Source organism: Haliotis rufescens, unplaced genomic scaffold (genome assembly GCF_023055435.1).
Source record: "Haliotis rufescens isolate VD_foot unplaced genomic scaffold, xgHalRufe1.0.p SCAF_12, whole genome shotgun sequence".
Classification (NCBI taxonomy): Eukaryota; Metazoa; Mollusca; class Gastropoda; order Lepetellida; family Haliotidae; genus Haliotis; species Haliotis rufescens.
The window spans coordinates 28660616-28686666 of NW_025963802.1; the positions used below are offsets into that span (position 1 = coordinate 28660616).

At 41.8% G+C, this 26051-nt stretch overlaps 1 protein-coding gene across 1 annotated transcript in view; it reads left to right on the forward strand.

The window, feature by feature from the left end:
* Nucleotides 1-196: 196 nt before the first annotated feature.
* LOC124116589 (pre-mRNA-splicing factor SLU7-like) overlaps nt 197-26051 on the forward strand; it is a 51701-nt gene continuing 25846 nt past the window's right edge. The window contains exons 1-13 of the mRNA XM_046477985.2: nt 197-330; nt 1830-2024; nt 2423-2573; nt 6781-6861; nt 7201-7368; nt 11004-11060; nt 11723-11839; nt 12146-12246; nt 14429-14496; nt 14926-15122; nt 16826-16930; nt 17887-17994; nt 18832-18894. Coding sequence (XP_046333941.1) covers nt 1852-2024; nt 2423-2573; nt 6781-6861; nt 7201-7368; nt 11004-11060; nt 11723-11839; nt 12146-12246; nt 14429-14496; nt 14926-15122; nt 16826-16930; nt 17887-17994; nt 18832-18894 — 1389 coding nt within the window. The 5' untranslated portion in view covers nt 197-330; nt 1830-1851. The remainder of the gene's footprint in view (nt 331-1829; nt 2025-2422; nt 2574-6780; nt 6862-7200; nt 7369-11003; nt 11061-11722; nt 11840-12145; nt 12247-14428; nt 14497-14925; nt 15123-16825; nt 16931-17886; nt 17995-18831; nt 18895-26051) is intronic.

Below are 26051 nucleotides of genomic sequence, written 5' to 3' on the forward strand. Positions count from 1 at the left end.
CGGGAACCAGCGTAGGTACCATTTCACCCCATACAACCATAATAAAATAATAACAAATTTTATTCATCCAACAGACATATCAATAACCTAGAAAGACTAGAACTCCTAAGACATTTATGGTATTCGAAAGTCAAAAAGTCATTTTCGATATAAGGAATTGTTTCCAAATTGAAAAATTACTGTTGTTCATTGTCAGAAGCACCATCAATGTTTACTTCCGGTTTTGTTTTCTTTCGATCGCACGGAAAACGATGTGAAGACAATTTTTCGCATATAAGCCTATTGTTGACATAAGAGGATTAAGTTGGTTATCCAAGGATCCTCAAAGAGGTGTAGTAATTTGACTTTTAGTGATTAGCGAAGCAGAACTTATAATGCAAAACATAAACCAGGTCCAGGATCATGAGTATCGTCGGATCATTGGTTTTCATACATCATACATTTTCGGACGGCATGGTTATCGCGATTACTCGCGCTATAGCAAGGGGTGTGGTGTCACACAGACATTGTAAATACTCAGATGATGACCTGTTTTTAAGATAAAGACGTCTTTTAAAAGTGAGATGTTTTACAGTTGTTCTTGTGATTAACAAGAAAATTACAATTTTTTCTTGAACGTCCGAAAACCCACACCACGGGTTATGTTGTTGTTGGTTTGTTTAATGCCGCACTCTGCAATATTCCAGCTATATGACGGCGGTCGGTAAATAATCGAGTCTGGACCAGACAATCCACTGATTGTTATCATGATCATCAATCCTCGCAATTGGGATAGATGGACATGCATCAACCAAGTCAGCGAGCCTGACCACCCGATCCCGTTAGTCGCCTTTTACGACAAGCATAGTCGCCTTTTACGGCAAGCATGGATTGCTGAAGACCTAATCTACCCCGGAATCTTCACGGGTTATGTACATTCTCTAGTTGATACAGTAATTTATCAATGGAGGTGGTGTAGCAGGTGGAAATATGAAATGTCAGGTCTCCTTATTTTGTTTAACATGAAATCTGTGTTTAACAGATTGAAGGAACAGAAATTTTGGCAATATTTGTTATACTAATTTGTAAAAATAACACTGAATCTGTGTTACATGGGGGCCAATGTTTTTTTCTGTAGCACTGTTGTCTAATACAGCAATTGATCGGTCACCATGATTCTCTATAGTAAGCATAGTCAGTCATTATTTTATTTGGCTTAATTGTTTACCATGTTCACAGCAAGTGTATGTAGACTGCACTGCGACATGCCATTTTTGTTATGTAGACCCTACAATTTCCATGATTAAACAAGGCCTACATGTATTTTGGTTACCCCACATGTCGTAAGGATTTCAAATACCTGTCTTAAAAAATTAGTTCTGACTATTACCAGTAATAGGTTACTATGACAAGAATGGGCAATAAATAACATGTCCATTTACCAATGCTTACTATTTTTATAACTACATGAACTATATTTATTACCGGTAATTCTAATCCATGTAGTCAATTATCAGGATTATTTGCATGATGCACACAAATCATTTTAACATGATTGAGCTTGTAATTGTTACTTCTTGTGTCTTAATATGTGCATGATGTGCAAATGTTATGATGTTAGATTATTGTAAATTGTACCCCGTTTCTGATTGATAGCACCTTATATATATATATATATATAATTATACAGTACTGAATACTACTGATGCTTGCTTCTTACATATCATGTAAAAACAAAAGCTAATTCATCATTGTTAAGCATGCTAAGAGGATATGCTTTTAGGTTTCAGGTTACTCATCATGCTCACCAGTAATGATTGATAATAATTGCTAATACTATTACCTTTCAGTATATACCACATTAGTGTGACCATGTCGTTCCAAGTTAATGCCCCACCATCGGTGGTGGCGAAACTGGTGAAGTCGGAGATGTCGGTGGAGGGGGAGCCAAAGAAACAGTCACGAGAGGACTGGAAGAAGATGAAGGAACTGGAGGAGATGAGGAAGGCTGGTACAGCTCCTGCCATGCAGGACGAAGAGGGGAAGTAGGCATCTCACCATATGCACCTTGCATCAAAATAATACATGTGATCATTCAAGATCGTCTGTGCTATGAATTCTGATTCTTTTGTTCTTGTATGGTTGGTTCATTTAACATGTTTAAGATTGGGGTTTGCACTCTGGATTTCAAATTATCTGTTTTTGCATCGTGTCACTGTTCGTTGTCATATTTAGTGTTGTATTTGGCATTATCTTCATGATGGAAGTGAAAAAGACACATAATTAATTGGTGCAGATAGCATTTTTTATGTTTATTAAAATAGAGAAATGATTTGTTGTCTAAATCATGTCATGATATCCTTGATATCTACATATATTTTTATTGTTTAGTGTGTCTTTTGTTGTATTGTAGTTAAAATAATCATAATGATGTGTTTTTCAGAGACATCAATCCACACATTCCACAGTACATCATGCAGGCTCCCTGGTACTTTGGTGCCAATGCTCCAACTCTTAGACATCAACGGCAACAGGGAGAGAGCATCGGGGACTCCTCCATACAGGAAGAATGGAACAAGAGAGGGTTGAAGGAGGTAGATATTGTGTCCAAGATTCTGCATTCACGTTTTGAGTAATGATGAATTTAATGGGTGCAACATTTCATAGATTATTTATTACATATCCTGCAAGGTATCTTCCAAAGACCAGAAGGTAGCAAGTATGATATAGAAATTAGCAAGTGAATATCTATCCTGCCCTAATTGACAGCTGACTTGCCACAAAACTCTACATAAAGAAGGTAGTTTTGTACATGTCTGAAAGAGAAAAGTTACCTGAATGATTTCAAAGGTTAGAAATTGGTAAACATTAAACGTCAAGTTTGATGTTGTTAGAATGTCATTAGTAACCATGGTACCACCTAATTGCAAATAAAATATTGTATAGGATACATTGAATGGACAAGGACCAAACGATGTCATGACTTGGCTGGATGTAGATGTCAGATTTAAATAGGAATTCATTGTTTCATGGACAACAGGATAGGGACAAGGACTGAGTCAACTCCTTCTTGACAACTTGATACTTACTGTTGATTGTACTTGGTGGCTTCATGTCTATCTTCCTGTTGTTGGATAGTTGATGGGTGTAGGCTAATGTAGCTCCAATGGTGTATGGTTATAAACGTGCTATCAAAATTAAAACATTTGCAATCTGATTCAATATATGTATTAGCATGATTAGAAAAGTACTCCTTATTGCATTTACTGCTGTGTTTTGACAGAAAGACAAAGCTGCGAGAGGTCCAGATGCAGAAGTTGTTTAGACCAGTTGTGTGGCAGTGCCCTCACACAGCGGCCACGTGACCCAGAAGTGGTCATGTCACATTACCGCTTGGTCACTCAACAGAGTCAGACATGTTTATAAGAATAAAGCCTCTGCAGTTTTTCCAGCATCCTTTGCTTATTATTTCTCTTGTTATTGTGTTGCTGTTTATGGTTTGTGCCTTTTTGGTATTACCCATACATAATTTGTAATAAATTCTTGCTCGTTTGTGGCTCTCAGGGCGTACTGTTGTTCCAATCCGCCATTTTCAATTCACTACGTGGCCATATTTTTGTTTCGTGCATTGTGAATTCTTTTGCTTTGTATTGGTAATTCTGTCTTTTTATGACCTATGTGCTTGTTTGTGTTTTAAGTGTTACTTTAGGCTTCAAAAAATAAAAGAATTGGTTCTCAGGCAATGACTTTTGAAAATTATACTGCAGGTGGGTGGTGTTTTTGTTTGTATGTAACCAAATAAACTGTTGTGTACTATCAACCTGTGAAAAGGCCTCCCAATATCAACAAGCATACAAGCTCCTATTGCCGCTATGACCTTAACACGAAATGTGCAGTAAAGCAGTGCGCATGTAAAGGGAAGTTCACTGAGTGCTATATTGGATCGCACTGGCACTAATATTGGATTCTCACCTCCTGTGCTTGGATTGAACGGCCCCCCTATTTGACAATATCTCAGTGTTGCTTCTGCAGTCCCCTTTGTCCGAAAGCCTTCACTCTCTACTTTACTCTCTCGACATCCAGGATGCATATCTTCGTGTGCCCATCCACCCCAGCGACAGGCGGTTCCTCAGGTTCTATTGTATCCATTGCCACTGGGCGGTCCTCCCATTTGGCATTTCCATGGCCCCATGGCTTTTCACACATATCACCAAGCCAGTGGCCACCTAACTGCACCTGTCAGTAGGAATATCAACTTTGAGTGTTACATAGACAACTGTCTCCTGAACCATCAAAGCTCAGAGACCCTCATCTGCAACAGGGATTTTACCCATCGCCTTTTCCATCAGCTGGGGTGGATTGTCAACGAGACCAAGTCGGAACTCACCCTGTCCTATCTTCAATTTATCGGAGGCCTGTTTCTGACTAACCAGGACCTCTTACAAGTACCAGAAGATCCTTCACCACTTACTCCCAGCTCTTCAACAAGCCCAGACACTCCTCTGTTGGGCTTACTCACCTCGGTGCAGGACCTGACTAATAGGTGATATCTTCGTGCTGTGACCGATCCAGCGGTTCCTCTCCCCTTTCATCAGGTGCCAAATTCCGTTGGTCTCCATCGTCGAATGTATTCAGTGGTGTCTCCTAAAACCCACTCTACATCTGTTTGTAGACGCCTCCAAGCAAGGATGGGGAGCTCATCTGGAAGCTCAGACGACCTGAGGGCTGTGGTCAGGAGAAGTGTCACTGGCACAGCAACAGTCTAGAATTGGAAGCTCTCATTCTTGCCACCACTCATTGGCAGTCCATCCTCCAGTACAGAGGATATCCACAGACAACATCACTGTGGCGCTTCTTCTGACTGGTAGCCCATCTCCACCTGCACATCCTCGTCCAACACATTCCAGATTGCCGTAAGCATTGGCGGTCAACGCCCTCAGCGTTCCCTGGGAGGAATAAAAGCATACACTTTTCTGCCTCCTGTACTCTTCCAAGGGTTCTCCAGAAGATCAGGGAGACTCAGAACCAAGTTCTGATTTTGGTTGTGCTCTAGTGGCCGGCGAGAAGTTGGTTTGTGGACCTCTGAGATCTCGCCAGGGACGATGCTCTTGACCTTCCGGTTCGGCCAAATCTTCTGCTTAACCCACACAGCAGGTTACCTTATCCGGTCACCGACATCTTTTATCTGCATGCGTGGTACATTTGCAGAGAGCCTTAGGTGCCAAGGGCCACTCATCAAGGGCGGCCAAGGCTTTGGCCCAGAAATCTTCCACGCAGGGACTTTACGAAAACAAGTGACACTTTTTTTAATCCTCCTGTTAGGACAGACGACAGGATCCAACCTCTTCTTCGCCCCCAATTCTTGGCGGAATTTTCACTCTTCCTACACAGCAAACGTCACCTCAAGGGCGCTACCATCTCGACATACCTGGTTGCCATTAAGTTGGTATTAGCAATTCCGGAAGATCGCAGAATGCCGAAGATCCCATAATTACAAGCTTTGCTGCAATCGTTTTGACTGGAAGATCAAAAAGCCAAGTTCAGACCTCCAGCCTGGGATCTGAACGTGGTTTTACAGTTGCTACAAGTAGCTCCCTTTGAGCCATTACATTCATCATCATTTTACGACCTCACCAAGAAGACAGTGTTTCTTTTGGCTCTGGCTACAGCGGCACGGGTCAGCGAGATTCATGCCATAGACATCACCTGTGTCTGGTATGAGCATGGAGCCCCCAAAGGCCAACAACCCTCACATTATCGGGGCGATCACATTCACCATAGCTCTCCATAGCAACTGCCCCATCAAGTCTATTATGGAAGGGTGTTTCTCTGCTCCGATACCATTTTTTTCAGACACTATCTTTGAGGCCTGGTCTTCCCTTATTCTTCACACCTGATTTCCTTCTGACAGGATGCTGTACTTCGTCTTAGTGCCCTCCCATCGCAGTGCTACCTCCCCATGAAGACTTCAGATGTTACATATTAAACAGTAATGTGCACTTATGTGATGTCACCACTTCCGGGTCACATGGAACATAACTGGTTTAAACAACTTCTTCTGCAGTTGGACCTCTCACAGCTTTGTCATTCTGTCAATCAACAGCAAACCAATTGATCCTTTGCACTCCCACCTCTCTCCTCGATTGTGGGCGCTGAAGATGAGGAGCAACTCCTACTGCGCCCTGCACACGCACTGTGAGTTTTTATCGATCACTCCAAGACTGCGTAGTGCTCGGAAACGTTTGTTTATTCCCATCTCCCAACGTTCACGACTGTAGTCAACTGTTACACCTTATCCCTATGGTTGCGCGCCATCATCCTTCAGGCATATGAGATCACAAACCTTGATCCACCAAGAGCTAACAATCGTCATGAGATCAACGTGGTTGCCTCTACGATAGCTCTACACAGTAACTGCTCTAATAGAGCCGCCTACCACTACCTGAGGAACATGGCCTTGGAAGATGTCATAAAACCATACACAATTGGAGCTACATCAGCCTACACCCATCAACTATCCAACAACAGGAAAATAGACATGAAGCCACCAAGTACAATCAACAGTAAGTATCAAGTTGTCAAGAAGGAGTTGACTCAGTCCTTGTCCCTATTCTGTTGTCCATGAAACAATGAATTCCTATTTAAATCTGACATCTACATCCAGCCAAGTCATGACATCATTTGGTCCTTGCAATTAGGTGGTACCATGGTTACTAATGACATTCTTACAACATGCAGGACAAGCATACAAATATAAACAATATTTAGATTTTATGAATTTGTTATTGTTTTGGTATTCAGGGTCCTGTAGCAACAAAGTTTAGAAAGGGAGCTTGCGAGAACTGTGGGGCCATGACGCACAAGAAGAAAGACTGTCTGGAGGTATGTTTCTGTACAGCGTTTGAACATACTGTCTGTGATGGTACTTGGCAGTAGGTCACAAATTAGGTGAAGATAAGCAGGGATAGCGATGAGTAGCCAACTCCTGAGAGTTTCTGTGGCATCAGTCCTGACACACACTGAAACCCATGTTTGAAATGCAGTCTCAGTGTACATTGATCCTTTGACTGGGGTAATAATTTTATGTGCTTTGCATGGAATGAGCACAAATCAAATGTACATATTTTCACTGTTACAGATGTCAAAGCCCAAATCATGAGGACATTCCTGAAAACTAATAATGAATGTTGCAAATAATTGATGATCTGATTCCATTATCAGAGACCGCGCAAGGTTGGTGCCAAGTTTACAGGAGAGAAAATAGCTCCTGACGAGTACATACAGGTCTGTCTGTCTCACGACTACGATGGCAAACGGGATCGCTGGAATGGAACCGACCTGATGGAACATCAGAATAAACTCATCACAGAGTTTGACAAGATTGAAGAGGTTTGTGTATATTGGTTTTAATACATGTATCTATACATCATTGTGCAGATTGGAGTTTTGTGTATGTATAGCCCAGAAATGCCATAGGAACTGACAGCGTTAACTGGAGGTTTGAAGTGTAATGTTTACATGAAGAATTTTTCACACTTATCCTATCTCACACTATGCATTTTTCCTACTTCTCTTGATTCTAGGGTGGAAACACCCAAGAACAAAGTTACCAGCTTCACAAAATATTTCACCCTAATACATCCCAGCATCACCATGGTCACCATGAGAAACAAGGTTGATCCGAACCTTCGGATCGACATCATCCCTTGCATTACCACTGACATGAAGCTAGGACTCTAACTATTGAATCGGATCAGAAGCGACATCCAGATCGATTTTCACCTGAGGATCAACATGGACATGTCAACCCTCATCTATACGGGGTTCGACATCACAGCTGGGATTGTTATTGATACACTTTGATCGATATTGACACATGAAATTTTACCCTTATCAGTCTTCTGGACATCATGCAGATCGACATACAGATCTATAGCGATATCCTCCTTTTTCGGATCGTCACCCACAATCGGATAACTATCCTTAGTCACCTCTGAGAGCTAGTGATCAGGATCGACATCTTCATCCTTCGTGTATGGATCGCTTTTAGGATCAGTATCGCTACCTGCTGCCTATGGATCAACATGGGGAGCAACATCGTCACCTCTTTCTTAGGGATTAACATCACACTCACTCAAGTAGCACTTCTACCGTGGATCGCCATCAGGATCTACAGTCATGCAGCATGTCTCCTCAGTGTCATCCATCACCAGACCGTACTCAGCAGACACAATCCCTTGACACAAATACCAGCATGGATTCGCCTAGTGGTCAACACTTGGTTACATCATGGGATCACTGAGACCAAACTATTTTGGCCTCCACGGATTTGAATCACTCACTTGTAAGTGATGACTACAGCCACGAGACGGATGACCTTTCCGCACGGGAGACTACTGCTGATGGTGCTTCATCTGCCTGCGACATTCTTTTTTATTGCCGTGGATCTGGATCAGTTGGAAACTACGTAAGCCAAAACAGACATCACTGGAGAAAGTCAGACTTCACATCTTAGCTTTGACTACATCGACACGTTGGACGCTCTCCTGTGGAATGCAGATAAATTGAACAGACCTAGAAGTCACTCGGACAGAGATTTAATGAATGGTTTTGTGGGCACCAACTCTTCTACGCCTTCCATGATCAAGCAAGTGAAGTCTGACCTTTCTAAGAACTTGGATTAGGCTTTTGCAATATGTCGTAAAGAGAAGTATGGGCTGCTTCCTCCGAAGTTGACCCTTATATTTACACTTTGAACCCTAAGCCATCTTCCCACACGTTTATCACTGAAGACCTCGATCTCTCCCTCCTGGATACCACTGTATGTCGTACTCTCCCGCTCCTATCTATGACTGCTACTGAGGATAGCCATGACTGTTGCACACGCCAAGACTTCAGAAGAAGCAGATATCAGGGGGACCATTGTGTTAATACATGTCAAGTTCCAGGGAGTCATGGATCTGTTATCTCACCATCTGGGCACAGTCATGCTGATGCATCAACGTGGAGTTTTACAATCCTGCCAGTGGGAAGACCACTTCAAGGTGAGCCTCTATCAGCTACCTTTGTCCACTCCATTCTTATTTGCAAACAGAGTCCAAGAGTTTGCCCAGGACGTCACCAAAGAGACTCACCTGCAGATTTCGGTTGATGATTCTTAACCTGCAGCAGCAGCACTTGCTGGAACAACAGCAGCATAAGGAGCTGAATTTACCCCGGCAATTTTTTGCAGAGAACTGGACCCTTTTGGCAAATCCCTTCATCACACAGCTCCTTAGAGAAGGCTACAGGCTCCCGTTCTCAAGGACACCTCCAACCATGTCTGAGCCTCTGCAGAGGGATTATGCCACCAGTAAACTTTCAGCTCTGCAAGAAACCATAGGTACGTTGGTCTCCAAACAAGCCATAGATTGTCTAGGTCCCTGTCCCGCGGCCCCTGGGTTTTTCTTGCCGATTTTCCTGGTTCCGAAGAAAGACAGCGACAAACTGAGAGGATCTTCAACATGGAGACTTTCAACTTTTAGTACCGCGAAAAGCCGCCTCTTTTCTATGTACGTTTATCCGTCCAGGGAACTTCATGGTAAGCCTTGACCTGGATGCTTATCTTCACGCACCAATTGATTAGAAGCACCACCATTACCTGTGATTCATATTCCAAGGCCTTCATTACCAGTGGAAGGGTGCTCTTGTTTGGAATTTCAATGGTCCCCATGGCTTTTCACCCATATTACAAAGCCCATTACCCAATTCCTTCACTGTCGAGGAATTATATTCGAAGCGTACGTCGACAACTGCTTTCAAGCCCATACTGATCAAGCAACTCTCGTCAAGCACCTCGAGTTCACTCAGAAGCTACTTCAACAGCTGGGTTGGCTAATCAATGTATCGGAGACCACTCCCACTCACCATCTCTGGTTTATAGGAGCTCTATAGGCTAGATGTTCATGCCCCTGGACCCATTGGAGGGCAAATAGTCTCATCTGTAAAGACTTATGTCTTCTAATTGCTCACCTCTGCCTGGAGTACTTAATGTCTCAGTAGTTGTTAGAAGACCCTCTAATGGGTGTTGTCGATCGTTCCTCTTCTCGTCCTAGCATGCTTCATTCACCCCTGGCTTGTTTGATAGCTTTGATAAAGGGATGAAAGAGATGCCAACCTGATCAGCTTCACGTCTCAGAGCATATGTGGTCAGGGGGTCTGTCTTGTAGCACCAAGCCCCCTTCCGGTTTGGTTACAAGTCTGAATAGGCTTCCTACTTCAAAGCTGTGTGAAGACACTTGGCACAATGTCATGTATTACTCGATATCATGATGGTTATGTCCTAGTAAAACAAAGGTTTTCTTTATCATTTCTTATAGTGCTTACCTATACACGATTTTTTGTCTTTACGACACTGAACATTGTAAGAATCATGAGATTTAGCATTAGCTTCCTCGTGTACGTCTCATGGTTGTAGTCTGTACAGGCTAGGGTATTTGCACCCCACTGTCCAACCGTGGGACAAATGCATAGTGTGAGATAGGATAAGTATAAAAATTTGAAAATTTTACAATAAATCCTATCTCTCATGCTATATGCACACCCGACCATCCCCTCATCACAGTTACACCAGCCTGTCTGCTCTAAGAAAGAGAATGATGTGGCTGGTTATGTCATGTCATCTAAGGTCGCAGCACAGGATTACAGTGTTTGACCTGTGTGTTAGGTGGTGGTGATCCTGGGATACGTTCAGGCGAAATGTTTTTTGAAGCCCGAAACTTTGTTCTAGGATGTTTCCACACCAGGAACGAAAGAAGAAGGAGAAATGTTAGTGTGAGATAGGATAAGTAGATATATATACAATTTATTGTAAACATTTCCAATAAATGAGTGAAATGTTACCATTAGGACCAGATCAATGATGGTTGTTTTGTTCACAGACACTTTCTTATATGTAGTTCATTATCTTTCATATGTTTCAGGAATAATCTGAAGGAAGGCCATTTGAATTTAAGGAATCACTGACTGTCCATTTTGTGTTTCAGGCCAAACGTACACTGAAAGAACAGAAGCTGGATGAGTCCATCATGCATGACAGAGAAGTAAGTGGGAAACTCGTCCTCCCTCCCTCCCACCATCTTTGTGGTCTTCAATGAAACTTCGCATTTATGTCCAAAGTGTGCAGTGAGGCTGTCTTATTCTTGATAGTCTCACTTTGGATAGCAGAAATACCAACTTGAATTTAAACACAAACACAGTTTATTGAGCAGCAGTTGTATCAAGTATATAACAATGTCATTCAAAGAATATAAATTACACAATAGGCATTCGGTGAGTTATCACTTCTGGGGTCAAGAGTTATACCCACATGTGTCAAACTAGGCATCACTGACCACTCCAGCAGTCTAGACAGACGCAACCAGCGAATTGGACTACTGTCTGGTGGGGATTGTTGATGAATCAGACTTTGGTCTTAGACTCTTAAGTTCATGAGCTCCCTCACTGCATTGATATACATTTCTATTATGTATATATCCTGTTGATGTCTATTTGCCAGTGTTTCATGAAAGAAGTCATTGATCATACGTGTCTTTGATCTTGAATGTCCATGTGGGATACCAAGGGACGTAACTCTTGCAGGAATAAGATTTGTGTCTCTTCAGGACTATTGTTTAAACCAGAATTAAACCATGCAAATAGGGTTAAGACAGATTCCACTGTGTGTATTTTACATGCCTTGTGACATATTTTGTTCCACTTGCAGGACGGGGGTGACAATGAAGACAAGTATGCTGAGGAAATGGACATGCCAGGTCAGAAGTTTGAAACCAAGCAGAGAATCACAGTCCGCAACTTGCGTATCAGAGAGGACACGGCCAAGGTAAGACCCTGCCTGGTACCCCGAAGTACACCGGGGCTGTCACGAAGGGAGAAGGAATTGCATATCAGTAGAACATAATGTCGGTTTGGCATAGTCTTTGGATTGGACGATGGCTCTAGTCGACCTCAGTCTAGGCACTGCCCTTGACTCATACTTCAGTGTAGACTTATAATTGTACGGGGTATTGTGGTCTGACAGATTTGGAATGTGGACATATTACTGAAGCTATGCTATATCTCACGCTGTCAACCACTGCTTTTTCCTCCCCAGTGAGGTTATGCTGAGTATTTACTTGTCTCATTGCAGTATTTGTACAACTTGGACCCCAATTCAGCCTATTATGACCCAAAGACCCGATCCATGAGAGAGAACCCATACAAGATCAATGCTGGCAAGGATGGACTAGAGTAAGTCTGTGACGTACATGTTGCTGCTTACAATGGCAACTGCCACTGGGTGAAAAAAACTCACTAACATATTGGCCAGTATTTATTTGCTGAAAATGATTTTCTGAAGCGGAGAGCCCTTTTATCAACTGTTTGTTATGTTCAAGTCATATTGTACATAAAATTGTCAGTTACTGAATATTTATAAAGCAAATGAAGCATCTGTCTTGTACAATGTTGAAAAGATACCGTTGTAAGAGGTTGGTACAAAAAAATGTAAGCAGGGCAAAAAAACCAGGGGATGGTATTATTTCACTATCCGTAAAAAAATTAATAATTCTCTTTCAGATTAAATCCTCCTTGGGGCACTTATTGCATTTTCCTTGCTCAAGAAATACAAATTAAGTGATTTGGGTGAGAGTTGCTTCCCCTGGCGTGATGCGCCGTGCAGGGTGAGGCCACGTAAGGGTGGTCGTATATCATACAAAAACGAAGTTTTTTGTGTGGTAACATTTTTTATTAAGGAAAATGGTTACAACTATGTCATTTAGATTTTCTTGAGCCAGGAAAATGCAATAAGTGCCCCAAGGAGGATTTCATCAGAGAATTCATAACCTCTACAGGTTTGTAAAAATTTTTTTACTTATCCTGCATTACACCTGAATGCATCAATCTACCCTATGGTTGGGTACAATTAGTGATCGCTGGGGCGTAATGGCAGGCATCTCTGGTAAAACAGCATCCTGCAAGTTCAAATTCCTAATGTGTCGTAGAGTCTGTTGACTGAGATGCTTCCTGGAAACCTGCAGATTCTTGGTAAAACTCTTTGTAAAATTCTGACCCTTCTTCCCGCTGAGCACAAATCAGTACAGGCACAAGGGGTGAGGGTCCTTTAGCGACTTCTTGCCACTACAACCAGTCCAAAGAGCAAGCATAAATCTGAAATTTAAGCAAAAGTTGCATTCACCAATTGTACCCAACCATAGGGGAGATTAATGCATTAAGAAGTAATGCAGGATAAGTATACAAATGTTGAAAAATACTTAGATTTTACTACCGTACTACTGTATAATGCAAGTTTTTCGTTTTTTCTCAACACAAAGACATTACTGTGAGCATGTAACACCAGAAATACCATGTCAACAAATCTGTACTGAAGTATGTACACTAATCATGTAATTACATTGTCTGGTTATAAAAAGATCGCACAACTCACCATTATTTACAGCAACCATGGTCAGATTACCGCTATTGACGCCTGTGATAGAGAATGGATATATATAGCATAAATGCCATACATTGACTCGCTGAAAGTCATATTTGTTGTAGTTTGACTATTGCATGTCATCATAAAGTTTTCACTATCACGAGCACAGGGGCATCGACTGTGATTGGTCAAATTGTTCCATACGAAAAAATATCTGGCAATAGCGATCAGCTGTACCAAAGTGCTACGCTAATGGTTATTAATTTATTTCAAATATATTTAGTAAACCTGGCAATTAAAATAACATGATATTGGAATAAATTATTCCTGATAAAATAATAGTTTCAGATACAATTTTTCCGATCATTGAAACAAAATTCTTTAAAGTTATATTATGTGATAATTTTTAACCGAATCACCGGTAGATTCCGAAAAACATGTGCACAGCTGATTGCTACTTCTGGCTTAGTTTATGAGACGATACACACATCATGTCTAGTGATGTTTTATCTCAAATTTCAGATTTGTATTGACCAAGTTAAATTGTTATGATCTGTTTGTTTCGCTGAAGGTATACGATTTATTTTTTTTCTGCGGAAGACAAACATGTGTTATATTGCAAATGTAGGGATTGTGTATGGTGATGTGCTTCATTCATTCACTTTATAGAGGGGGTATATAAATTGGCATTGATTTTGAAGGCTTGTACAGGGGAGTCGCCTTATACGTGGGGTAGCTTTATAGACGGCGATATACAGTAATTTAAGTTTCAAGAACTTCTTTTTGAACCTATTTATAATATATTGAAGTACACACTAATTATCTGATCCTATGAGTATGCTGTAATATGTGTTTCACATGAGGCAACTGTACTTCATTTTAGAAGCATTGACACACAATATGTTGCTGACTATAACACCATGAGTTGTCTCATCACAGATTGTAAAGTGTTGCCATGTTAGAGAGCCACACTGATTACAAGTGTTTTGCTTCCAGTGCTTTGTATGGTGGGGACAACTTTGTGAGGGGATCTGGAGATGCACATGATATGGCAAAACAGCAGAGTGAGTGACTAGTGTCTCATGCACACGTTCTGCTTTAATTCAACAATTCATATATGAACCATGGTTTGTACGTACAGATATAACAATGAACACATGAGTCCCCAGTTTAGACCCTTCTGTATTTTACTATTCTTTACATGATACCGTTTGGATATTAACATGATTAATGTCCTGTTGTTTGATTGTGAGATCAGATGTTCCCTTGAACTTTTCAATTTAAAGAATTTGGTATAACATAGAACATGATTCTGATTAAGTTGGGTAAACTTTGAGATCAACAATATATTTAGATCATTTCTTTTGAGATATTAAGAGATACTTCTTCTTTATTTAGCAAATAATATTTTCATTGTTCCCAAAGCCAAAGTGTCCCCAAGGTACATTCAAATAGTATTCTTGCATTGAACTCCCTACAACTTGTTTGTCCAGTGTTTGCGTGGGAGGCGTTCGAGCGTGGGACGGATGTGCACCTGCAGGCAGACCCCACAAAGCTGGAGCTGCTGCACAAGGAATACAGCACCCGCAAACAAGACTACAAGAAGTCAGCCAAGGACAGCATCATCGACAAGTATGGAGGACAGGAGCATCTGGAGGCACCACCCAAACAACTCCTGCTGGCCCAGACGGTCTGTTGTTTCTCCCAATTACTCATGTATAGCATGTCTAGCATAGGAAAGTAGCTGTCATGTACAGCTTGTATAGCATAGGAAAGTAGCTGTCATGTACAGCTTGTATAGCATAGGAAAGTAGCTGTCATGTACAGCTTGTATAGCATAGGAAAGTAGCTGTCATGTACAGCTTGTATAGCATAGGAAAGTAGCTGTCATGTACAGCTTGTATAGCATAGGAAAGTAACTGTCATAAACAGCTTGTATAGCATAGGAAAGTAGCTGTCATGTACAGCTAGTATAGCATAGGAAAGTAGCTGTCATGTACAGCTTGTATAGCATAGGAAAGTAGCTGTTATGTACAGCTTGTATAGCATAGGAAAGTAGCTGTCATGTACAGCTTGTATAGCAAAGGAAAGTAGCTGTTATGTACAGCTTGTATAGCATAGGAAAGTAGCTGTCATGTACAGCTTGTATAGCAAAGGAAAGTAGCTGTTATGTACAGCTTGTATAGCATAGCAAAGTAGCTGTCATGTACAGCTTGTATCATGTGTATAGCATAGGAAAGTAGCTGTCATGTACAGCTTGTATAGCATAGGAAAGTAGCTGTCATGTACAGCTTGTATAGCATAAGAAAGTAGCTGTCATGTACAGCTTGTATAGCATAGGAAAGTAGCTGTCATGTACAGCTTGTATAGCATAGGAAAGTAGCTGTCTTGTACAGCTTGTATAGCATAGGAAAGTAGCTGTCATGTACAGCTTGTATAGCATAGCAAAGTAGCTGTCATAAACAGCGTGTATAGCATAGGAATGTAACTGTCATCTTGTATAGCGTATATAGCATAGGAAAATAACTGTTATGTATAGCTTGTAAGCCGAGGAAAGTAAATGTCATCATGTGTAATTTGTATAGCATGGGAAAGTAACTGTCATGTACAGCTAGTATAGCATAGGAAAGTAGCTGTAGCTGGAAAATAACTAATCATGTCTTGCATGTGAAAGTAACTGTTATCATGTAAAGCGTGTATAGCATAGGAAAGTAACCAATCATGTATTGTGTATATGGCATAGGAAAGTAATCAATCATATATGGCATAGGAAAGTAACTGTCAGCTTGTATAGTGTGTATAGCTTTGGGTAATAACTGTCAGCATGGTCATGTATAAGGTATATAGCATATGTCCAAACTAATTAATTTTTGATTTATTGTAGATATTTCAAATCAGATTTTGAATTTGTGTTTTCATTGCAACATTTCCTTGCCTCATACGTGAATCTTTTTATGTTCATGATACAAAATGTACAATATTTGTCCAAATATGACATTACTGTAGTTTCTTGTGTATTATTAGCACTTCCCTACCCCACCCAAAATAAACAAAAACAACATGAAAGATAAAGCAGATAATGGTTGTTCAATTGAAACGTTGTGATGCATGTGATTCATGACACCCGACAACCATGATAACATGACACCTGTGGGGGCCGTGGGTAGAATGTGTCCCCAGCTCTCCATTGCTAGTCAGAATTGCTTGCTAATAACATCTATCACTGGATTGTCACTGTCACTGGATTGTCTGGTCCAGACGCTATTATTGCAAGGCTACCATCATATAGTTGGAATATTGCAGGGCAAGGCAACAAGGACAGACACACACATTATAAGTGTAGCTACAGTGAAAACCCTATTCCCTCACTCACTCACTGTTTGTTGCCAACAGGAGGACTATGTGGAATACTCTCGACACGGAACTGTCATCAAGGGCATGGAGCGGGCCAAGGTCAAGTCGAGATATGAGGAAGACATCTACATAAATAATCACACAGTAAGTATTCAGCAGCTTTCATGTCATCAAAGGCATCCACTACAGATACAAGGATGACATCTACATAAATAATGATGATAGATGCAGTGTTTCAAAGGTACCATGCAAACGTGTTGCAATTCTGTTATGAGTTGAAAACTGAGAACTGTCAAAAGTAGGAGAAAGTATATTACCATGGTTAGCAGAATAGCTGGTAGTGGCAGGTCTTGGCATGTTGGGCAGGATCCTGTTAGAATGATTCAGGATGTGTAGTTACGGATTTGGATTTCTGACATGTTTTTCCCTGTTGAGGACAGCTAGTTCTCTCCTGATGTTGATATCCTGGACCAGCGTCATGAAAACTGAGCTGAAAGAAACACAGTTTGATTGATTGCATGATACATGATTGCTGAGTTAACTTTATCTTTAGTTATTGCTTTATCTGTGAGCATGCTAAGTATGACAGATGTTCTTGTGGGGTGGTTATTTCACGCCTCAGTCAGCACTATTACAGCTACACCATGGTGTCTGTTAGGAGATAAACATTATGTATTTTCAAATTTGCGGATATGATTTGGAAGTGGATATGTTAGCTGGAGGTTTCAAGATACAAGTCAAGTAACACCAAACAACACTCACTAATCTGAAACACATAATGTTCATCATCAATGTAAAATACAAAAGTTACAGTAAGTTTATACAGCACTCTCTCTTAGAGAAGTCTCCCAGTTGTGAGATACATGCCATCACCCTGGAATGACATCACATGACTCAGTGGATGACATTACCTGCTTCGCTGACAACTAAACCAACCTGCTTATAAGACTTTGAAAAAACCCCAACAAATTCGTGATTGAGGAAAAAAATCCTTATGAAAAAAGTATTCATACTCAGTGAAAAGTCTCGTTGTTATGTTGGCAACAAGGAGTCGCCAAGTTTGAATGACTTTACAGATGTGACCTTCTCCTCTTTTTCAGAGTGTATGGGGGTCGTACTGGCGAGATGGCCAGTGGGGGTTCCGGTGCTGTCACGCTGTCATCAAGGAGTCCTACTGTACAGGGGAGGCAGGCAAGGAGGCAGATGGGGTATGTTTCGTGTACCACAAGCAAGCTTTATCATGACCTTGTCACATAGTAGGGGATATATTAAGGGGAGTCATGGGAACTTTTGGTAATATGGCTTGTTATTTTCATCCAAGTATCTCCTAAATCTCTCATTCACGACAGTAGGGCTACGACAAAGATTCTTTGATTTGACTTCTTATTGCAAACACTGCGTTTTGTGTGTCATGGAATACGTTGTCACAGGTATAAATTTACCCACACTACTATTTAATTTGTAGTGAAATCATCTTAGTCCAAACCATCTTCTGAAGGATAATGTTGATGAATGTCTATGTATTAAAGGAACATTACTATTTCCCCCAACCGCCTCCATGGTCTAGTGGTAGAGCGTCCGCCCGGAGAGTGGAAGGCCCGGGGTTTGATCCTCGGCCATGTTATACCAAAAGACGTTAAAAGATGGTACTTGTTTTTACCCTGTCTGGCACTCGGCATTTAGGGGCTAAAACAAGGACTGGTCAGCTCAGAGTCAGTATACTGTGTCTGAGTGGGATATTCATGTTAAACTGCGGCATGGTATCTCAGTGGGCTAGCACTATAAATCGGCATCAGTCCGGACTAGTACAAGCAGCCACATACACACACACACACATACATGCACGTCGCTACATAAGTGCAATAATCTTGGACACAACGTTAAACCCCATTTCACCTCACCTACTACTTCCCCATGTTTCATTATGTGTTAATCTGACCCAGATGAAATTGATTCTGTCCTGCTGCTGCCAACTTTTATAATATCAAAACAACAATTACTAATTATCACTAATTATGCTTATTCTGATTTTGTTTGTTATCCAGATGGGTGGTTTGATAGCGATAGAGAATGGGCAGATTGAGGAACCACCAAAGTCACTTGTTGAGGTAAGGATTTCTTCTACTGAGTATCTTGTTCGCTTTATGTAATGTACTTTAGCTCTTCATGGAATCTGACAACATCCAGGTTAGTTTCCCTACATCATGTACATTCATGATTGGTGGACAAAATAAGTTGCTATGGCTGTCTGTCACGGCAGGTGCAAGACAGTTTACTGATTGTTGTGGAGTAACAAGTTAGTTAAGGGGAGACAACTCTTGATGCCCTGACAGTATCCAGATATGCCATCAAGGTTGAAGAGAGAGAGAGATATTTGACACTACTTCAAGAAGTACTGCACAACATCGTGAAAGACCAGGGTTGGAGAGAGAGAGAGCGATTTGACACTATTTCAAGCAGTACTGCACAACATCGTGAAACACCAAAGTTCAGACAATGTACTCATATTGGGAATGCACTGAATGAAGAAAGTAATCTCTTGGCTGTTTTGTGTTGGTGATTGAAAAAGCGGTCTGTTTCTCTCTCAGTGACATCACAGGGATTAATATGGAAGAGCAAGCAAAAAGCAAAAAGTAAAACAGAAATTCATGATCAGCCGATGGTTGACATTGTTTAAAATGCATAAATTTTAAAACTTATCCTATCTCACTAAATACATCTCTCTTCCTTCTTCGATCCTGGTGTGGAAACACCTAAGAACAAAATTTCCAACTTCAAAGAACACCTAACCCCAAAACATTCCTAGTCATCCCTATTCATCACCATGGTCACAGCTTGTCCATCTTGGTCACGCACCAAGCAATCCCGTGTAACCCGTCCTCAGCTAACTTGACCACTTGGTGTATGTTCCCAAGCCATTCTTATTCTCATCACCAAGGTGTCAAGACTTGCCTTTAAGAATTGAAGATTTTTGGTTGTTTTTTGCTTTGATTTACTTACGAACATTGGCCATCATGTTCTCATTCATGATGGAGAAACACCCGCATTGCAAGTTGTGCAATCGTACTTTTACGTTGTCTGATACACACAATGTGTGCTGTGACCAATGGCCAATGTAAGGACAATGATCACTGTTCTTAGTGTAGAGAATTTTCTAAAGGAGGCATTTTAGTGTTTATTTACACAAGTGGAACAAGCGTTATTCGGATTGCTGTTCCAAATGTGCGTCCAGGGAGCACGGATCATCATGTGTAGAGAAAGCCAAACATTAAAAGCAGTGAGATCAGCCATGGTTACTGCTACAGTGTCTGTTTCATCTACTGCTTGATCATTATTAGAAGATCTAGGATCGGACAGCTTTCTTACTGACGATATCCCGCTAAAATGAGCATGCTCGTTTCCCGCCCTTTTCAAGTCAACGCCCATAGCCTGGGTTTTGATATGGCTGATCGACGCACAGTGCTATCATCTGATCCCTCACCAACACAAAACCTCCAAGCTGACCAGACCGAGCCAAGGAGGATTCTCAAGTGATTTCCTCACTAGTCAGATCAACAGTGCGTGGAAGAACCACAGCGATCGACCTCCCTAGATCAGTAGCACAGTTTGGATCGCCTGGAGTGATTGCAATCTCGTGAATCGAGTCGACATTCTCCTTCACCCTCATCAGATTAGCATCGCCTCGCAGAGCAACTTTGGGATTGTTCTTCAGATTGTGACTCAGAACATCATAACGGCTTGGATCAGCGGGAACCCAGATGTCCTACTGACCCAGATCAACTTCGTCTTTCGGATCGCCTTGCCCCAGCAGATCGTACTCATCAATCGGCAGATCACAATCGACTCTCAGATTGTCGTCATTCTAGATCGCCTATCTCAGATCACTTTCTCACTCGGATCGACAATCAGCAGATCACAATTGGTTACTGGATCGACTGTTCCAGATCATCTGTCCCAGATTGCCATCCAGCAGATCGACATCGAACTTCGGATCGGCTTTCAACAACTGATCGACTATCGGATTGTCAGCATTTCACATCACCTACCTTGGATCGACATTCATGCTCGGATCTTCAAACAGCACATCAACATTGACATTCCGATCAGACTAACACAAGATCCCAGAGCTTGGAGCGATCTACCCACAACAATCAACATAGGGATCGACAGCGCTATGCCTCTCTAATGGATCGCCGACAGGATATAGCATCTGCGGATCAATAGATGCTATCATAGCACATCTCCATGGGGTTCGTCGTCTCCACAACCTGCTCATGTACAGGATCGCCTGTCCAGAAGAGATATGCCTGCTACTAAAACAATCCCTTCATCTTGGGATCATCAACAGCAGTCAGTTTTGTCACCTACTTTGAAAGCCTACTACAAGCGATGACTTCCGTCATGGATCGTCGTAACACACAGACAAACCTACATGCTCCGTCTACCTCTTCAGTCTCTACGACAGCCCACAGTGAGACTCGCTCCAATATTCGACAATCACTAACCTTACATACTCCATTTGGGCAACCTAGAACCGTTACCAATGAGTCCTCTTACCCGTCTCACTTGCCTGCAAGTTACACTTCCCTGGACAACAGACAAATTAGGATTACTGAGGAGTCTTTCAGACGCTGACTGTGCAAATGGATTTGTTGTGACAAGCTCTCCTTCGGCGCCTATGAACTTGCTGCCCAAGATAATTTTCTCTGATCATGCTCTGAATTTGAATCACGCCTTCGCACAATTCAGAAAGTTTAAAGTCAGGTTACTAACACCTAAATCCAAACTCTCACACAGCGGGGCACATGGTATGTCATCCCTGATTAGGTCACCAGAAGGGGACAGAGACATCCTTGCGTTGAACCCTAAGAGGACATCCCATACCTCAATCATAGAGAATTATTAACTTTCCCACTTGGACTCTACTATTATACACACATTACCTCTCCTGTCTACAGTCTTGTCAGCTATAGAGACAATAGCTACCACTATTGCACATGCCAGTTCTTCAGAGGAAGCACAGGTAAGGGGGGCAGTAGCCCTTATCCACGACAAATTCTGAGGTATCATGGACTTATTGTCACATCATCTGGGATCTGTCACAAGCTTTTGTCGCTGGGGGTTTCTACAATTCTGTCAGTGGGAGTTCCACTTTAAAGTGAGGTTATACCAACAACATCCAGTCAATTGCCCAGGATGTCACTGAAGAGACGCAATTACGAATATCAGTTATCTCCTGAAGCTCCAGCACCAACAGTTGGAGGAACAATGGCAGGCTGATGAGAGATGTCGTCCTCAGTTTACGCCAGTCCAGTATGATTTACAGCAAGTGATGGAAAATAGAGGCTCTTTTCGTGGAAGAGGGCGCTGAGGTTACGGACAGAGAGGACATAAACCCTCAACCACCAGGACAGTATTGTTCATACAAACGCTGGAGAGACTCCTCTACTAAATGACTTTCTCCGGCTCTAGTACGACTGGGACCTTCAGCCTCCAGCCGTCCCACTATTCAAGTCTCCTGTAGGTGAGAGATTTGGTCTTTTGCAGAGAATTGGACTCTACTGGAAGACTACAGCTTCAAGCCCTACATGAAGCAATAGGAATGTTAATTACCAAACAGGCTATAGTTTTTCTAGGCACCAGCCCCGTCACACCAGGGTTTTACTCGACTATTTTCCTGGTCCCCCAAAAGACAGCGGCAAGATGTGTATGATTTTCAATCTGAAGATATTCAAAGCGCAGTACCTCGAGCAGCCGTCTCATTTCCGCATGACCTCTGTTGTGCCGCTGCCTACGATCATTCAACTATCTTCATGTACAAATCCATCGAGAGCACCGACCGTATCTGCGGTTGTATTCCAAGGTCTACACTACCAGTGGAGGGCGCTTCTGTTCGGAATATGTACGACCCTGTGGCTTTTCACTCGGATTGCAAAACCCATCGTGCAGTTTCTTCATCATCGAGGGATTATATTTGAAGCCTTCTTAGATGATTGCATTCAGGAACATACAGATCAAGCTCCTCTTGTGCAACACCTTAATTTCACTCAGAAGTTGCTTCAAAAGTGGGGCTGGTTTGATCAACGTCTCAAAGCCTGAGACAACACCCACGCAACACCTGCAGTTCATAGGAGCTCTCTTCCAATTTCTCACCAATTTGGGGAAGATGTTTGTCCCCCAGACAGGTAGTCCAAGATACAGCTTATCGTGCCATTGGCACTTATTGTCCACTTCTGCTTTGAGAGTGGCAGCAACTCTGGGGGTTGTTGTCCTCGGCACATGCACTCGGTGGTGGCTTCAAGAGTCGATTGTCTGCAAAGGAGACTCTTTGCAGCCATTCACACTGACACATCATCTGTTCGTCAACGATATCATGGTGTGGTACTTGCATACTGGATATCATGGAGTGGTACTTGCATACTGGATTTCATGGTATGGTACTAGCATACTGGATGTCTTGGAGTGGGACTTACACACTGGATATCTTGGAGTGGTACTTACACACTGGATATCTTGGAGGGGTACTTACATACTGGATATCTTGGAGTGGTACTTACACATTGGATATCTTGGAGTGGTACTTGCACACTGGATATCTTCAAGTGGTACTTGCATACTGGATATCATGGAGTGGTACATGCATACTGGATGTCTTGGAGTGGTACTTACATACTGGATATCTTGGAGTGGTACTTACACACTGGATATCTTGGAGTGGTACTTACATACTGGATATCTTCGAGTGGTACTTGCACACTGGATATCTTCGAGTGGTACATGCATACTGGATATCTTGGAGTGGGACTTACATACTGGATATCATGGAGTGGTACTTACACACTGGATATCATGGAGTGGTACTTACACACTGGATATCTTGGAGTGGTACTTACACACTGGATATCTTGGAGTGGTACATGCACACAGGATAGCTTGCAGTTGTACTTACACACTGGATATCATGGAGTGGTTCCTTACACACTGGATATCTTGGAGTGGTACTTACACACTTGATATCTTGGAGTGGCACTTGCATACTGGATATCTGGGTGTGGTACTTACATACTGGATATCTTGGAGTTGTATTTACATACTGGATATCATGGAGTAGTACATGCATACTGGATATCTTGGAGTGGCACTTGTATACTGGATATCTGGGAGTGGTACTTACATACTGGATATCTGGGAGTGGTACATACTGGATATCATGGAGTGGTACATGCATACTGGATATCTTGGAGTGGTACTTACATACTGGATATCATGGAGTGGCACTTGCATACTGGATATCATGGTGTGGTACATACATGCATACTGGATATCATGGAGTGGTACATGCATACTGGATATCATGGTGTGGTCCTTACAAACTGGATATCATGAAGTGGTACATGCACACTGGATATCATGGTGTGATACTTAAACACTGGATATCATGGAGTGGTACATGCACACTGGATATCATGGTGTGGTACATGTATACTGGATATCATGGTGTAGTACATGCATACTGGATATCATGGTGTGGTACTTGCATACTGGATATCATGGTGTGGTACTTGCATACTGGATATCATGGTGTGGTACATGCATACTGGATATCATGGTGTGGTCCTTACACACTGGAAATCATGGAGTGGTACTTGCATACTGGATATCATGGAGTGGTACATGCACACTGGATATCATGGTGTGGTACATGCATACTGGATATCATGGTGTGGTCCTTACAAACTGGATATCATGAAGTGGTACATGCACACTGGATATCATGGTGTGATACTTAAACACTGGATATCATGGAGTGGTACATGCACACTGGATATCATAGTGTGGTACATGTATACTGGATATCATGGTGTAGTACATGCATACTGGATATCATGGTGTGGTACTTGCATACTGGATATCATGGAGTGGTACATGCACACTGGATATCATGGTGTGGTACATGTATACTGGATATCATGGTGTGGTACTTGCATACTGGATATAATGGAGTGGTACACGCACACTGGATATCATGGTGTGGTACTTGCATACTGGATATCATGGTTTGGTACATGCACACTGGATATCATGGTGTGGTACTTGCATACTGGATATCATGGTGTTGTACTTGCATACTGGATATCATGGTGTGGTACTTGCATACTGGATATCATGGTGTGGTACATGCACACTGGATATCATGGTGTGGTACTTGCATACTGGATATCATGGTGTGGTACTTGCATACTGGATATCATAGTGTGGTACTTGCATACTGGATATCATGGTGTGGTACATGCACACTGGATATCATGGTGTGGTACTTGCATACTGGATATCATGGTGTTGTACTTGCATACTGGATATCATGGTGTGGTACTTGCATACTGGATATCATGGTGTGGTACTTGCATGTGGCTTCCTGTTAATGATGGCATATGTGTTGTACATAGCTCACAGGTCACAACTCTATGGTTTCAGTTCTGCTCCACACACAAATGCGGGTTGATTTCATTGAGCAGGGCAATAATGTCATGTTCTTTGAAAATGCTGCCAGGTTGGTATTTTTCACCATTCACACCCTATTGAACATGATTTAACATACTTCGTCAGTGCCTGGTTCTTATCTTCACGAACTAAGTACACCTTTTTGACTTCAGTTGATAGAAACATTTCCTTTGGAAACAATGTGCTATAATTTTCTTGATTTTATTAAGTTATGACAGTAACTACTTTAGAAAAGAAGCTTTAGCACATTTCAGATAACAATCAGTCAATTTCCTAGACGTCATCAGTCTGAAACACTTGTTCAGGGGGTACAAGTGTTGTCGTCCAATTCGTCTAACGTTACTCTACAACACCACAATTCACTGTGGGAAGTTGAGACCCTTAGCTTCACCAGTTAGTGGTTAGCCTGTTGGTAAATCCAGCATTAAGAATAGTAAAGGGATGATTGTTGGTTGATTAACTCGGGCATTATTGTTAAATATGGAATGCAGATGCTGTCATAATGGTTGACTGAACTGCTAAATATTAATGGGCATTCAAATGAGTCCACTTCCCAGTAAATGCATACAAGAACATTTGTCCACAAATCTGTAGAAATTTGTTTTGGTCATTTGCAAGTAAATTAGTGTAAATATTTATAATACCCTGCTGGAACTGTATATAAACACCATAACATTCCACTTGAAAGAGTTGTATGGTGTCTGATGAGTGCAATAAAGCCATGTCTGTTTGTCTGACGCATGCTGCTGATCTCATTTGTGGG